Source organism: Peromyscus californicus, unplaced genomic scaffold, assembly GCF_007827085.1.
Source record: "Peromyscus californicus insignis strain IS unplaced genomic scaffold, ASM782708v3 Scaffold_4__1_contigs__length_199733344, whole genome shotgun sequence".
Classification (NCBI taxonomy): Eukaryota; Metazoa; Chordata; class Mammalia; order Rodentia; family Cricetidae; genus Peromyscus; species Peromyscus californicus.
In genome coordinates this window covers 117,640,495-117,656,949 of record NW_026294562.1, presented here as the reverse complement: position 1 = coordinate 117,656,949, position 16,455 = coordinate 117,640,495, and the positions used below count along the sequence as shown (strand labels likewise).

The following is a 16,455-nucleotide window of genomic DNA, read 5'->3' as shown; positions in this document are numbered from 1 at the left end:
AGGAGGAGAGGACACCAGGGTCCAGCCACACAGCCACACAGCCAGCCGCAGAGTAAGAAGTAAAGAAAGACATATAGAATAGAGAAAGCTAAAAGCCTAGAGGCAAAAGATAGACAGGATAATTTAAGTTAAGAAAAGCTGGTTAGAAATAAGCCAAGCTAAGGCTGGGCATTTATAAGAAAGATAAGACTCCATGTGATTATTTGGGAGCTGGGCCCCCAAGAGTCAAGAGTTAAAAACAAAAAGCCAGCTACATACTGCAACATAGTAAAGGCTATATATGACAAACTTACAAGCAATATTGTATTGATTGAATAAGGGCAAATTTAAAACCATTTCTTCTAAAACCAGGAATGAGACAAAGATGTCCACTCGTCACTTTCACTAGTTAGTTTTTCATTGCTGTAAACAAAATGCCTGACCAAAAGAGCTTAAGGACTGAGGGATTCATCTCACGGTTTAGGGGATCTCATCCATCAGAGCAGGGGAAGGATGGCAGCTAACACATGGCTTGGTCTCAGATGGTGAGTGTTGGGGGCAGCTGCTTGTTACACGGCATCCACCAGGAAGCAGGGAGCCTAGGCTGGAAGTGGAGTCTACCCTTCCATGACTCACTTCTTCAGTCAGGATCCACCTTCTATTCTAAAGGTTCCACAGCTCCCAAAGTCGCACCACCCGCTGGGAAGCCCATGTTCAAACACAGCCTGTGGGGCATCTCACCTGCAAACCATGACCGGGAAGAAAGACTTACATTGGTTAGTGGTTTCGGCGAGATCAACCCTTAGCCATCTGGATCTGTGTGCTTAGAGAAAGACATCATGGTAGGGGGAGTAAATGGCGGAGGAGAGCTGTTCCCATCATGGCTGACTAGGAAGCAGAAAGTGAGATAAATAGGAAGTAGCCAAGGATAATACATCCTGAGGATTGTTCCCAAGGAATCTACTTCCTTCATCTAGGCCCCACCTCCTGAAGGTCTCACAAGCTCCCAGGGTAGTGTTATGCACTGGAAACAGAGAGTCAAACATGAGCCTGTAAGGGACATTTCTTGTATACACTTCTTATCCACACATACACACGTGCATGCCTAGGCACGTCACAACATGCACATGCCTGTAAGAAACAGATTGTGCTAGTCTACTTTTAGATGCGTGCTTGGAGTTCATCAGGGTTACAGATGAGTAGGAGGCACTGGGCCCTCTCTTCTCTAGGTGGCAGCTGGTGGCAGCTCGTCTCAGAACTCTGAGAGCTGCGAATTACAGGTTGTCTGCAATGTGACTGAGCCCACAATGTGAAAAGGGGAGCAGGTTCAAGTTCCAAACTATTCATTAAACCAAGGCTTTGGGTCCTAACCAATGAGATGGGGGATATGGGGAGAGGGCAAGTCCCAGCCTCTGAGAGAAGAGGATAGAAATTTCCAACCAGGAGGCTTCAAAAACCACCACCTTGTGCCAAATTCTCTACTCCGACGCCCTATTTGCAGAATGGCATGTTAAAAACTGCTTCAGTTTCACTCATCTCTTGAATTTGACATTTTATTTCCCACCTGTTCCCATATTCTGACCACACAGACATGTAAGCAGGTGAAAAGGAGGTATTCAGGATGGTGTTTTCTCTGGAACACAGGAAGAAAGACAATGTGACTAGGGGAAAGTGAGGTTTGGCAAAATCGTTTTCTAAGGTATTGGCAATATTTGTTTCTTAATTTAATAGTAGGAATGTAGGTGTGAATATTTGGGAAGTTGGTTTGATTTTAATATATTTTATGTGTATGTAAATTTGTTTGCATGTATGTCTGTGCACTACGTGCATGCCTGATGCCCTCAGAGGCTAAAAGAGGACATTAGAACTTCTAAAACTGGATTCCAGACAGTTGTGAGCTGCCATGCGGGGTGCCATGTGGGAATGAAACCTGGGTCTTCTGGAAGAGCAGCAAGTGCTCTTAACCACTGAGATGTCTCTATAGCCCATAAAAATTATGGTTTTTTTGTTTTGTTTTGTTTTGTTGTTTTTTAGAAAAGACAAAAATTAGGTGAGTAAAAGACTTAAGGTCTGCCTTAAATAGAGTTTGAGCCCAGCCTGGACTATGTACAGCCAGGTCCTGCCTGGACCAGGCCCACCTTGGGAAGTGCTAGGTCAACTACCTGGACAGGGTATAGATTTAGGCTGTTGACTGTCTATGTAGGTCTGCAAGCTGGGGGCCACTTCCTTACATTCAGACAACATAGATAGGGCCAGATGTGACGCAGCTGGCACCAGGCAGATGGGAAATCACTCAGCAGCAAAGCAATGATTAGGTAGCAGTGCAGCAAGGTCTCAGGCAGATGAATGAATTCAGTGTGTCATTTTGTTCAGTGTTTTTTTCCGTCCTAAACCCAGACTCCGTGCCTCTACTTAATGTGGATGCAAGCTTCCATTTCTTCTCTCCAGGCATTTCTACTTGCAGAATTTCATTCAATCCTTTCTGGACTGTGGCTGATATTACTATCACTTCAGAAAAGGAAGGGATTCGTTTAAGGGTCACAGGCTCACTAAGGTATAAGAATTGCGAGCCAGGACTGTTACACACAGCACTTCCAACCGTCTGATGCTCACCGGGCCTTCTTTACTCAATTCTTTTACCTCCGACACTCTTTCCTTATGCACAGAGCCCTGACAAACCCCCTGGGGCTCACTGAGCCCACAGAGCAGATCCGGCTCCTCAACCCCTTCATGACCTTTAGACAGTCCTCAAAATCTGCAAGTATTAGTGGGGTTTTTAGTGAGTGTGGGGTGGCTTGGTTTCTCAAGACAGAATCTCATATATTTTCTAACTCATTATTATTAATAAATTTGGTGGCAACTGAATTTTTTTTTGTCCATTTTTATTCAGCTCCTATGCTGGTTGGTTTTTGTCAATTGGACACAAATCCAGATATGAATGGGAAGAGGGAGTCTTAATTGGAAAAAAAAAAGTTTCCATAAGATGGGCCTGTAGGCAAGCTGCGGGGCATTGTCTTAATTAGTGAATGATGTGAGAGCCCAGCACACTGTGGGAGGTGCCATCCCTCGGCTGGTGATCCTGGGTTCTATAAGAAATCAGGTTGAGCAAGCCATGGAGAGCAAGCCAGTAAGCAGCACTCCCAGGCTCCTGCCTTGGTTCTCCTCAAAGGACTGTGACCCAAGATAAATAAACCCCTTCCTCCCCAAGTCGCTTTTGTTTAGGAGTTTTACCACAGTAATAGAAAGCCTGTCATATCCTTTGGAATCTTACATCTTTGTGCAATTGCCTCTCTTGAGTTGGATGCAATCTCTCTCCCTTCCCTGGCTGAACACATGGTTAGAATTCTTGGCATCATACTGTAGTGTTGATGGCAACATTAATCCTTGACTACAGAGCAAACAGCCTGAATACAACCAATATACGTTAACCAATGACCTAAGTTTTGTTTTTTCAATGACTTAAAAAATCGTCTTAGCAGGCATGATGGCACACACCTGTAATTCCAGCTGAGACTCAGAAGTGGGAGGAAGGAGGGATTGATTACCTAAGGCTAGCCTGGGCTGCAGGGTGAGACTCTATCAGAAGAAGGAATCATCCTTCTGTACCTATTTTACTAGAATTTCAAGTCAGAAGTGAACATCGAGTCATTATTGGTGGGCTGGGATGTAAGATGGTAGTAGAGCATTTGCCTAGAATGCTCAAGGCCTTGTGCTGGATATCCCAGCACTGAAACAAGAACAAACCATTACTGTGGAGAAGTAACTACTGAGATTATGCCTTACTTATTAACATGTATTTACATTTTGTTTGTGTAATCAGAATAAGCCCAGTTTGATCATGCTGTGTTACCTTGATAGAACATCTAATGTTTCACTCCACATTTGCTTCTGCACGTGAGTATCTGTTTATCGGCATGAATGTACCTTTAATAGTCTACAGATGGAATTCACTGTTCCTCTTAACAGTATGAAAGACTTTATCTGTACAATTGCCTGAGCCTTACATATTTTTGGAGACAATTTTACACTTTTACCTATCCTTTCAATGTCATCGCCCAGGAAGCTGCATCTCGATTGGTATCTCTGCTGTGAGGCTTTGCATTCTGTTACAGACTAGAAAAGCTGTTCAAGGGTCCCTGTTTCCAAGACTCCGTCCTCAGGAGCACTCACTGTAGCCTAGACCAAGGGGAACATGAGAGGGAACGCATGTATGGCTTTCAATTTGAACCTGATGCTTCTGGCTTCATTCTTAGACACAGCACACACATCAATGGCTCCTTTCCCAATGTTTCAGAAGTCTGTGGACTGGCATTCGCTTACTGAACTCCAAGAGTCAGGGCACTGTACCCCGAAGGAGTATCTTGACAAGTCATTTGCCCTTCCAAGCCTCTAATGGTTCTCATAATCTATACATGTATCCCTGCAGGCCAGAAGAGGGAGCCAGATCTCATTACAGATGGTTGTGAACCACCATAAGGGTGCTGGGAATTGAACTCAGGACCTCTGGAAGAACAGCCAGTGTTCTTAACCTCTGAGCCATCTCTCCAGCCCGGTTCTCACAATCTAAATTGTTGTAAGAATGGCTTCATTTTGAGAGGATACTTTTTCTGAGAAAATAACCACCTCATTCTCCAAGTTTACAAAGAATGTGACGAAACAGTGCTTTACATTAGGATTTGAAGGTTTTTTTCTATAACAAAAACCCCCTCCGTCCAGATCTTTATCATTAACTGGTGATTTGGATGAAAATGGTGCCCATAGGCCCTGATGTCTGAGTGTTTGAATACTTGGACCCCAGTTGGTAAAACTGTTCAGAAAGGATTAGGAGAGGGCCTTGGAGGTGTCACTGGGGGTGGTTTTGAGGTTTCAAAAGCCCACACCATGCTGTTAACTCGCTCTTTGCTTCCTGGTTGTTGATCAGATGTAAGCCCTCAGCCACAGCTACAGTACCATGCCTGCCTGCTGTCCTGCTCCCCACTATGATGGCACTGGACTAAGCCTCTGAAACTGTAAGCCCCCTATTAATGGTTTTCTAAGTTTCCTTCCGTTATTCTGTCTTCACAGCAATAGAAAAGTAACTGACTTCTTGATTTCAGGGATAACAATCATCAGGACGAAAGTGAGTGTGGTCACAGTATCTTACCCTGGATGTGATTTCTATGCCCATCTTTAATATTTAAGATGGGCTTTCCTAAGTGGAAAGCACCAATTCATATATTAGAAACAACCCACTCAATCCCCAGTCTATGAAGAGATTTTTCATAGACTTGATTTCTTTTGTTAAATAAGAGAAAGGCAATTTAAGTCTTCCAGAGAGAAGCTTCTGTACCCAGAGCAAACCCAGTGGGCATCCATCAGATTAGGGGTGGAGCCCAGCTCAGGAGGGAGCCTGCAGTCAGTGTGTCCAAGTCTCAGGGGCTCAAGAGCCCCGTGGGATTGCATTACTTCATGAGCCATGCTCAAAAGGATGCTGCTCTTCCATCACGTCCCTTGGCTCTGGGAAAGCATGAGTTGCTCTGAATGACTATGAAGCAATAATGAAAGAACGGACCTCTCCGCTTCTATCTGCCCTGAGTAGTTTCCTGTTTGTTAATAACAACTGCTGAAATTTAGCTGATGGATTGATTAGTAACTTCACTCCATTGTTTAGTAGGTAAAAACAAGGAGGTAAGAGTATCCAAGATCTAAGCACTCCCAAAAATCAGGATGAGAATCAGGTGTTTAGAACTCTAGGTTAGCTTCTCCTCAACAGGCCTCTAGGGTTCTCCCCATCTAGTGCTCTGGATTTCTGGGCAAGCATACCCTGGAAGCTTTTAACGCACTCGCAGGGGATCAGTCCTTCGCCCCTCTTCCCAAGGATCCCTCATTACCAGCACTGGTTTAAGACCAGAACACAGCCTGCTCATGCATGCGTACACACATATCCTTTACCTTCCCCAAGAGCTGGAACTAAAGTATGTGCCATGTCGGGTAACTACCATACCCTCTTAAAGGGCTGCTCTAAGAGCTGAAAGCTGGCATCCTTCCTCTGGTGCTCAAAAGGCTGAAAAGACCCTACGGTATCTCCAGGACTTACCCTTCCCAGAGAAACAGATACTTTTGTCTTTTGCCAGCTGCGTGGCGATGAGTCTGCTCTCAGTTTTGTGCATTTATAGCAAGTGCCCACTGCATGTCCCACTTAGGGACCTTCTGTGTTTACCGCTGCTTTGTGTTTCGGCATCTTACTGAAGTATTTCAGGCCTTTTACCAACAGCCGTGTCCCAAGGATCCCCTCTTAAGTTAAGATGAATGGTGCACACGATCTTATTTCCTTTGATGGCGAGATGAAGGAAGAAGCACACAAGCCCATGTGTTCTGATCCATGCGTCCTTTATTCCATTACCAACCACCGTGCCACATTCAGGCAACAGCACACAAACTGGCAACCAACGCAATCCAGTTGTACAACGATCTGAGGCTTACAGTACATTTAAGGCTTTTAAATTTGAAAAAAGAAAACGAACTAAAATAAGACCAAAAGACCCCAAACCCAATTCCCCAACCAATCCACGTAGTGTAGCAATTTTAAGCATCTCATTTCTGATGTTCACCTGGCACAACTCCAGTGTCAAAACCCAAATAACTCCTAAACTAAGAAATCAGCTTAGGGTAATTTTAATTACCTAAATTCTTCAAAGCAGAAACTTGGAATTTTTGTCTTGGAAATGTTATAAAAATTTTAATAGCAAAACATAGGAATAAAAACATATTAACAAAATGTATTCAATCATTTACAATACAAACAAGGAATCTGCAATCTGTTGTTGTAGCCCGACAAAAGAAAACTACCCATTAAGAATCTGTGCACAATGTCATTGCAAATATGTACAGGACTTTAAAAAAGCCGACGAGGAGGACTTTACAGAAGGAAAGTCGGCCAGGCTTTATTAGACCAACCAGACAATCAAAATATTAAAACTCTTGGCTAGTAATAAATTTACACTTAAAAAAACCCCAGTTTCCTGTTGTTTACGAATATTCCAGTTGTATTTATACGGTTACAGTGGATGAAGCTGTTGGTGAGAGTTCCAGTAAATTACTCTTCAATTCATGTGTGTGGGAAAGACTGGCATGTTAACACAAGTTAATGGAGGATTTCTCACAATGTTTTTCCAGTTACACTACCATAGCTTCACAAATGGATCTCACCCACGGCAGGCACCAGGGCTGAGAGTGAGTGCCGCAGGTCAAACACTGGCACATGGGTGAGAGGGTGATCCTGCACCGGGTGGGGAATCAGAGGTGACAGCGAGGGAGACAGACTTGATCACGCTTTAGTCTACGATGCTGGGAAATAGTCCCCACAGTCAGCTCTCGTTCCCATTCCTGCAAGGTCATGCAGCTGAGACTCCAGCTGCTCAGCCTAATGGAAGGTGGAGATTAAGTACAAAAGACAGACTTTGTTAGCTCTTTAAGGAGAACACCCCAAGGGCTGGGCCCTTCTCTGTGGTTATTGGGCATCACTGTTAAATCCAGTCAAAGCATGTGCAAACAAGGATCCTCGCTTCACAGTAATGAGGTAAGGTCGGCTGCCATCTTCAGGAGTTGGGAAGCTCGTGAGATATGAACTGTTTTAGTCGCTCTAGGTACTGTGCATACAGCTCTATGTCATTGTGCCCAGCCCCCTCAACCCACAAGGGCTCCACAGCACGGGGACAGCGCTCATACATCGCCAGGCCATGGGAGAAATCGATGACCTCATCCTCGGTACCGTGAATGACCAATACGGGAGAGGTGACTTTAGATATCTTGTCAATGCTGCAAGACAGAAACGGGAGGGGGAGACAAGGACTCCTTTAGTCACACTCACAGAAGTGCTGCCCTGATAAGCAGGTCAACATCACAGCTAGACAGTACAGAGCTGGGTCATGCCCTCATGACTAAGAGTAGTGCCCAGGTACACTATAATGGCTCAGCTTTCTTTTCCCATTGTCTTTCTAGTAATATTTTTTTCTTAACGTTTTTTTTTTTTTACTTGGAATCATTTAAGATTTATAGTAAAGGGAGATATTACAGGTTCCCATAATTCCTAACTCATTTTCTGTTGGGCTAACAGCAGCCATTACCATGCTATATTTGTCAAAACCAAGAAATCAACTTTGGTACATACATATAAGCTAATATTTCCTGGCTTTATTTGGATTCCACTTGTTTTTCCACAAATGTCTCTTTTCTATTCCAACATCTCATCAAGAATACTGTACTGCACTTACTACTTTTTTGAAAAGTAGTTTATTAAAAACGTCAGACTAGCAAACCAGTACCTAACTTTTTTTTTTAAGATATTCATGTTTTAAGAAAACTTTAAAATGTGAACAGGCCAGCCCTTGATATATCTGAATGAATATCTCTGCAAAGTGGGACTGGATGTCCCTCTAATTCTCAGAACTCTTCTTTAAGGAGCAAACCCAGGCCGGGCAGAACGCCTTTAATCCCAGCACTCGGGAGGCAGAGGCAGGCGGATCTCTGTGAGTTCAAGGCCAGCCTGGTCTACAGAGTGAGTTCAGGGCAGTCAGAGTTACACAGTGAGACCATGTCTTGAAAAAATAAACAAAGAAGCAAATCTGGGCTAGAGAGATGGATCAGTGGTTTAAAGCACTTGTTGCTCTTGCAGAGGGACCAGGTTCAATTTCCAGAATCCACACAGTGGCTCACAACCGCCCATACCTCCAGTTCCAGGGGATCTGATGCCCCTTCTGGCTTCTTCGGGTACCAGGCACACCTGTGGTGCACATACATGAAGGCAAAACATATAAAATAATCTAAAAATTTTTTTTTGAAGAAGCCCATTTCATAAAAGCAGAGGCCTAACTTTTTGATAAAAAACAGTACCACTTGGCTCAAAAGCTTAACATGATGTTTAGATTTTACTCCAACTGCCTTCTGTTTATAAAAACCAAATCCACTCTTACAGGATGAATTCTCAAGGATCTTCAAAAAACTGTACTTTAGGCTCTGAAAACGCATCCCAGGGCGGAGCTGAAAGGACCATCAGCATTTGTCAGGCTGGGTGCCTGGGCGACTGCTCTGATGGTGTGATGGTCCATTAAGCCATGAATAAACATATCTTTCCATCTGTCCTTTTGCCTAAGACCTTCTTACTGCTGACTCCTTTTTATAGTTGATCCTAGTCAGGCTTGTAAAAAGACACAAATGGGTCTATTTGTGGGAGTCTTTCTGATAAAGTAACAGCTAACATTCATCACAGCTGAACACTTGTGCAGTCCACATGAAATCTCATTTAATCCTTATGAAACAGGACCCATGAGGAATTGCCTTCTGTTTGATCAGGGAGGGAGCTGAAGCTCAGAGGGATTATAAAATAACAGGCACCAGGCCAAGGAGATAATAAAGAGGGTTAACATCAGTTATATATTCCAAAGGTCTTCAAGTGACTGTCATAGTCTTTATGAACAACCCATGAAGCTGCCAACGGCTTGAAGGCACCCCAGAAAGACTGCAAAACCCCAGCAGCCACAGAGTCTGCGAAGATCAGGGCCTCTGTGACCTGTGCAGTTTTGCAGAGTATGAATCTTACCTGAAACCTACTCCTCCCCTGGATTTCATTTTAAAGTGCCTCCCTTTAAAAGCCTTCAACTACACTCAATTAAAAAAGATATTTACTCATCAGTTATGACAGGCCTGAGACGATGCCCCATGCTGCTATTTATGGGAATCTCTTACTGTCAGCAGAGGGCATCTGAAGCTGAAAGCCATTGTCTGATCCTACATGCAAAGGTAGAGAATAACCAACATTGAAGTATGAACAGGACTCATTCCATTTTTAACAATGGAAGGGACTGTGAAAGTGTCTTCTCTTTCAGAAAGAAAACATTCTGCCATTTGGTAGCAAGTGACACTATATTAAAAAAAAAAATGTTTGCCAATCCAATTAATGATGAAAGCCAGTGCAGCCATTAATGGCTTGAAATACATTCCATCAATAATTTAGGATGCTGAGTAGGAACAGTGGCTTCTTTGTCTCTAACCTTATGAAGCCAGTGATGCCACTGCTCCTGGCCTGATCTATAAAGAGTACAGTAACAGGATCAACTTTTTAAAGCTGCTGGGAAGGCAAACTGGAGGGACAGGCACACAACACCTGGTGGGATCAGAAAAACAGCATTTGTTGCTGGTTTGTTATTAATTAATAAAGTGCAATTAACTACAATGGAATTAGTTTCAATAGCTGCATGTTAAGGTATAGGCTAATCTCATCATTTTATTTCCAGGGTAACTCCTGGAAATAAAATGTGGAATTGCTTCCCACAAACATGCAAAATATCTGTCTTTAAACAAACTGCCTCTCATTACCAATTCAGCACAAATAAGGCCACATTTGCAAGGCACATCAACCCTACTTAGCATTCACAGCCATGCCCCCAGAAACGCACAGTGTCCCATTCCCAGGAAGCAGGGTTTCAGTGAAGCCTGGTACAAGCTCCACAGCTGAGGGCTAGCCAAGGTGCTAACAAGGTTTCTTCCTGTGAAATTAGACAGTGGAATGCAACTTTATGCAGCCAAATGCTGTATTCTCTTCTCAGCAAGAACAGAATGATGACAGTTAATAGGTCAACCAAAGTCTTGAGACCATGCATTACTCCTGCTGACGCTTTTCCTGGAAAGGGTAATACAAGCTGGCTAGCTTCTGCAATGTCCTGAGGGGAAAAACTAGGGGGCAAATACTCTAAAAATACTTCTCACATTATCACTTAATTAACAAAAAACAGAACAAATAGCCAAGGAGGAACCTGCATAGAAAGCACTTTGCTCCCAGCTTTTATATTTACAGTGGTTCTCCCTTCCATTAAGGGGAGCTGGAGAACAGCAGAGGTCAGCTAGCAGGGGGGCCTAGGCTGGCCTCTCCCGGGCAGGGCACATCTGCAGGGACAGGCTCAAATTCTAAGATTGGGAAAAGAAGGTGGCTTTCTCAACCATCCCCAAGAAAACCCTTCTATTCTTTACACAAAGACTACTTGAGCATGTAACTTTCCCCTCACTTGCACCCTCTGACTGAAAGAAGAGAAATCCATATATGTGCTTCTCTTTATTTCAGGGTCTAGACCAGGGCTAATTGCTTCTTTATACCCTTTATACCTCTCCAGTAATTGAGCAATACAGGTCCCTTTGAATAAATCAGCACTGAACTGGAAGTTCCTTCAGGACATGCTGCATGTTACAGCTTAATCAATTAGTCCTGGGCACCGACACACTCATGGTCCTTATCCATCATCTGGAGACTGGAGTCTCAGTATGCTACATCTGCCTCACATCCCCAGTGCTGCCCAGTGGGCCTGACATGGGGGGACGCTCAATCAATATTAGAAATTGCACAGATGTGGACTCTGAGCACTGGCTGACTTCTCACTCATCCAGCTGTAAGCTTACCTGGGGAAAGCATCAAAACAATATGTTTTCCTGGTATCCGGAAAAGCAACCCGCAAACCAGACATCAGAGGGGAATGGAGAATGACCGCTGCACACTCGTATCGCGAGGCCAGGTCCACAGTGGGGACGGTCCCAATGCTCTGTCCATAGAGGATAATATTCTCAGGACTCACGCCATACCTGAGGAAAGCAGAGGTCACACACCATTAGATGATGTACGGGGGACGATGATAACAATATGTTAAGCCCACAAAAGCTCCCACATACATTAGCTCAAAAAACTGTTATCATCTAACTTTTATATTTTAGCTTAACATGAACATGAATTTTATAAAAACAAACAACAGAGGCCTACTTCAGAACTAAAAAATGACTAAGAACCTGCTTTCTGCGGGACTTTGTTCTGGCTGATCATCTAAACAAATGCACTGTAAGCTTCAGGTAAGGTTTTACTCAGTCTTCACATTTCCTATTATTCCTTTTAAAACTGATAATCACAGTTCTGAAGTAAAAATAAAAACAAGATCTGGCAAACTAATATTAAGAACTCTTCCAGTGAAGTTTTAATGGCATGACAGACACTGGCACTTATCACAGAAGAGTTCACTAAGAGATAATTAATTTGAAAGCAATCACATCTTAAGCCTCTTTTCAGGGCTAAATGCTTCCCCGAGTTTCAACTCAGCAGCCGTCTCCTGATCCGCTTCTGTAAAGGTTCCAGTAATGCCCATGTGGAACACTGACTACACTTCCCAGCCTCCTTTGCAGGTGTTAATTCTTTCTCCCCTCCCTCCATGTTGGTGGGAAGGGATGTCAGGTGAAGGTGTGGAAGAAAGCTACATCCTCCTACAAGGGCAGAACAAAGGAGGGGCAGACAGAAGAATGCAGCCCTTACTAGCCTACAAAAGATGGGTTCAGAGAGACGAGAGAGATGGGTACAATGCTTATTGCAAAGGCTAAGGACTTGAGTTCTTATCCCTAGGACCCACATAACAGAAGGAGGGAACCTCTTCCTACACTGCCCCAACTCACATATGTGCAACACACACACACACACCCCAACAATAAATACATTGAAAACAATTTTTTAAAAAGCTATCAAGAGTATACTAAGAGCACCTAGAAAGGACAAAAGAAGGACAAATGGGTTGGGGGCCGAGGAAGCACAGACACTTCCTACAAATAGAACACACAGTATTAGTTTTGTTATCACATGAAGATGCACATTAAAGCAGCCAGTATTATTTTATACCCAAGAGACTGAGGAAAACGAGAAAGTAAGACAACAACTTCTGGGTGACATGCGCTGTCTAATTCCCGCTGCCATCGTGGCTGAGTCTGGAACCCTCTGGGAAGCTCTACCCATCTCTGCACATGTGCAGGTTCTGCAGCGACTCTGGCTGAAGAAGGTGCCGTCTCTCTGCTCCTCCCTGACCACAGACCCAGTGTGCCCAGGCACCTCATATTCTACTGTCCTGCCTTTCCCCCACGTACTCAAACTGCAGTCAATGAAAAGCCTGTCCTTCGTCAAGTTGCTTCGGTTACTTTTGTCACAGTGATGAGAAAAGCAATACAGATGACAAGATTGAACAACAGAATGTGTAACCTTATTGAAGGAGTGTAAATTGCTACAAAAAAACTTGGGAAAACAATCTGGCAGTCTGACATTAGCTGGTAACACTAATGATACCATGTGCAAAGTGTGTAAACCCACCAAATGAAATGTTATTGCTCACTGTTCACTTGACAACAATATTGTTACTGTTCACTTGATATAAAACTGAAAAACAAAGATGTGAATCCCTGCAAGTCAGGACAGTGGTGATGATGGGACAGGGAAGGTTTCATCTGGGAAAAAGTGTGTCACTTGCACAGGGTGCTGGCAATGGTCTATGCTTGTTACAGTGTGCATCGTGTTGGTCATTAAGCTCGACATTTGCCAGCTTTTGATTCTCAGAGACTAGAGTTTGGACAGTGGTTAGCAGTCATGTGGGTGCTGGGAACTGCACCCAGGTCCTCTGGAAGAGAAGCAAGTGTTCTGAACCACTGAGCCATCTCTCCAGTCTCTAAAAAAAGACAAGTTTTAAAGAAACATGAGGCCAACAAATAGTTACTATAGGAAAGCTAACGTCAGAATGTTCAACCAAAGCAGCCTATAAAAATAGGGCTGTGCTCCTTTAAAACATAAACATAGGGAAAGGGACCTGGACAGCAGAATGGGAAATGGCAATGATGGTGTACTTTCAGGTGGTAAAATTCACTGATTTTTTTTTTTTCTTCTTTCACAGCCCATTGAAAATAGAATCTGTGGTGCTTCTTTGGGGAGTTCACAAGGAAAGGCTCAGAGCCCATTCTGTCTGAGGACATGGAACTCCAGATGCAGCTCAAGGAAAAGGGACAACTTCATGCTACAGGCCAGCAGGGAGACTCCACAAAAGGACATGAAGAACAAACTGAAGAGGCTGCTGGACCCAGTACCAGAGTCTGTCACTGGTGGAACAGGGAAGTGTGCGTGTGTGCAGAGGAGAGGGCCAGAAGACACACACAGGAAGCAGACCTAGGCACCTGGAAGTGGCGACCAGGACAAGAGACACAAGTATGTTCAAAGGTTAGGCCACTTGCCATCGGCTGAGGAGTTATCTGGCACCACCAGTTTGAGAACAAGAAGGAAGAAAATGTCTAATAAACCAAGAAATTATGAAAAGTAACTGGTAACAGCTCGTGCAAGTTCACAGGAACTCAAAGGAGCCAACACAGGCCAGTTCTGCCTAAGGCAACCTCAGGGAGCTGCTCTACAGGGACCTGGGGGCTCAATGCAGCAGCGTGTGTTCACTGTCATGAAGATTCCCGCCATCTGGAGGCCCGGTGAATGACACCTCTTCTGCAGTAGGGAGGGCACTGAGTCCGCACTTCCCAGGGTGGATAGCACAACCCTGGGAAAATGTTCTTCTGGGGCTGTTTCACACTAGCCACATTTCTTCTTCCCTCGGGGTTCCTTCTGCTTCCTTGCTCATGCCTGTTTCCTCTCAGGCATCCCACAGCCTCAGTTCTCAGTCTTTTCTAGAATCTTCATAATTATTTCCATGTAGAACTCTCCAATGTCAGCTTCCATCCGCAGCAGATGTGTTACAGATGTGCAGCAGCCATTGCTGAATGGATGAATAGATAGCCTGACTTCAGCCCCTCTTTGTGCTGCCATTTTCTTCTCAGCGTTCAGCACTTCACACTCAGCACCTCCCCAGCACCTCTTTATACTGTTTTCCCATCTTTCTATTTCTCTCCAGTCCCATACCTTTCACCCATGGGCTGGGAACCAGGGGGAGTTCTCCTGCACATCCTCTTCGTCACTAAGCCTGACCCATTCCCATCTTTGAGATGTTTTCCAGACTTTTGTGACACAGGTTGCTGCTCTCTGCTGGTGGATACACCTCGTGGCATCCTGTGTGCAACTGACCAGGGGCTGCCTGTTGAGTCAAGTGTAGGCAGGTGTGCTTTCAAGGTGTTGAGCATTTCAAGGTGTTTCAAGAATCTGGGGTCAGTTCCCAGAGGTCATTTGGAGATCTGACTGGCACTGCCTCTACATCTTTCCCCAGGGGCTTAGACTGCACAGGGCTCCTTCAATGCTGACTTCAAATCTGCCCAATTCTGTGAATCATCCCATGACTATGGGAAGCAGGTGTCCTAGTTTCTGGATCCCAGCCAGGTTTCAAGTCCCCTGCATCATTGACTCATGTTAATGACACACAGGTCTGATAGCCTGCCAGGACTCTGCCCTCTGTTCAGGGCAGAACTGGGGTATCATAGACCCGAAAATGCCCATGTCAAACCTGCCCTTCTCTCAGACCTGCCTTGCTTTCAGTTCTATCTACATGAACTTCCACGTCCTCATTCCAGCTCATCTCTCATTCTCACTACACAATGTACCTGTCTGGAAACAAAGCAGAGCAAATCACCTTTTATCATGTTATTTTCTAATCAAACCCTTCAGTAAGTCCCTACATCCAGGCCTACATACCCAAAGGAACCACTACCTGCCCCAGATAACTATTCCAACCTTTACTCTCCAAGTGCCCCTTCTGCCATAGAAAGCTTAATTTCTTGCTGATCACAAACACCCTATGCCTGCAAGTCCTCGATGCCCTTCATCACTGCCAACCACCGGACCCAGCAGACTCCTCCCAGGCCTGCCTCCTTCCACACTCTCCTGATGCCTCCAGTCCACCCGCACTACACTTCAGGCTGAGCTCTTCATTCATGCTCACTGAAGTGAGGTGAGGGGTATGTGATGAGCCACTCGGCTGCATGCAAGCCCTGCACTGCTTATGGGGTGTAAGCCCACAACCTTAGGCATACCCTTTAGGAAAGTTAGGGACATCTATGTCCAGGGATCAGTTGGAGGCATTTCCAGCTTTGAACTAAATGTGATTCCAGCCAAAGTCTACTTGTGTAAGATACAGAAACAGATAGACAGACAGAGACAGACAGACACACACACACAAATGGGGTACTGCCTACCTTTTTTTTTTTTTTTTTTTTTTTTTTTTTTTTTTTTTCCTGTTTGCTTCAGATAAGAGTTTCTCTGGCCCAGCAGGCTAGGCCAGGCTGGCTAATAAGCACCAAGAATCTACCAATCTCTGCCTCCTTAGCTCAGGGATTACATGTGTGTACCAACATGCTTGTTTTTTTTCTACATAGGTTCCACAAGACCAAATTCAGATCCACAAACAGAGCCATCTCTCCAGCCCCAAAGGCTGTTAAAAAACAACAAAAAAAACCCTAAAACTAAATTCTATGCATACTTAATATTCTTATGATATAAAACTCACTGAAGTCTGACATCTTGGAGATGTTGGACAGGAGCAGAATTTGCAGGAGAGTGAAAATAAAAGTCGCATTAATACCCAGTAAGCATAAAAACTTTGGTCTTACGGGTATGATCTAAGGTTTTCTTGAAACAATGCTCAACGTCTCAGAGTCAGTGTATGAGGAAGCCATGGACCTGGTACAGCTCTCCGTAATCAATAGCGTGGTATGCAGACATATCCTTGC

The 16,455-nt window shown here is 44.3% G+C and overlaps 1 protein-coding gene across 1 annotated transcript in view; it reads right to left on the bottom strand.

Annotated features, from left to right (window-relative positions):
• Positions 1 to 6,331: 6,331 nt before the first annotated feature.
• Positions 6,332 to 16,455, bottom strand: part of Abhd17c (abhydrolase domain containing 17C, depalmitoylase) — a 41,191-nt gene continuing 31,067 nt past the window's right edge. Inside the window, exons 2-3 of the mRNA XM_052712319.1 lie at positions 11,407 to 11,586; positions 6,332 to 7,776 (exon numbers count right to left, since the gene is read on the bottom strand). Of these exons, the coding sequence (XP_052568279.1) occupies positions 7,557 to 7,776; positions 11,407 to 11,586 (400 nt within the window). The 3' untranslated portion in view covers positions 6,332 to 7,556. The remainder of the gene's footprint in view (positions 7,777 to 11,406; positions 11,587 to 16,455) is intronic.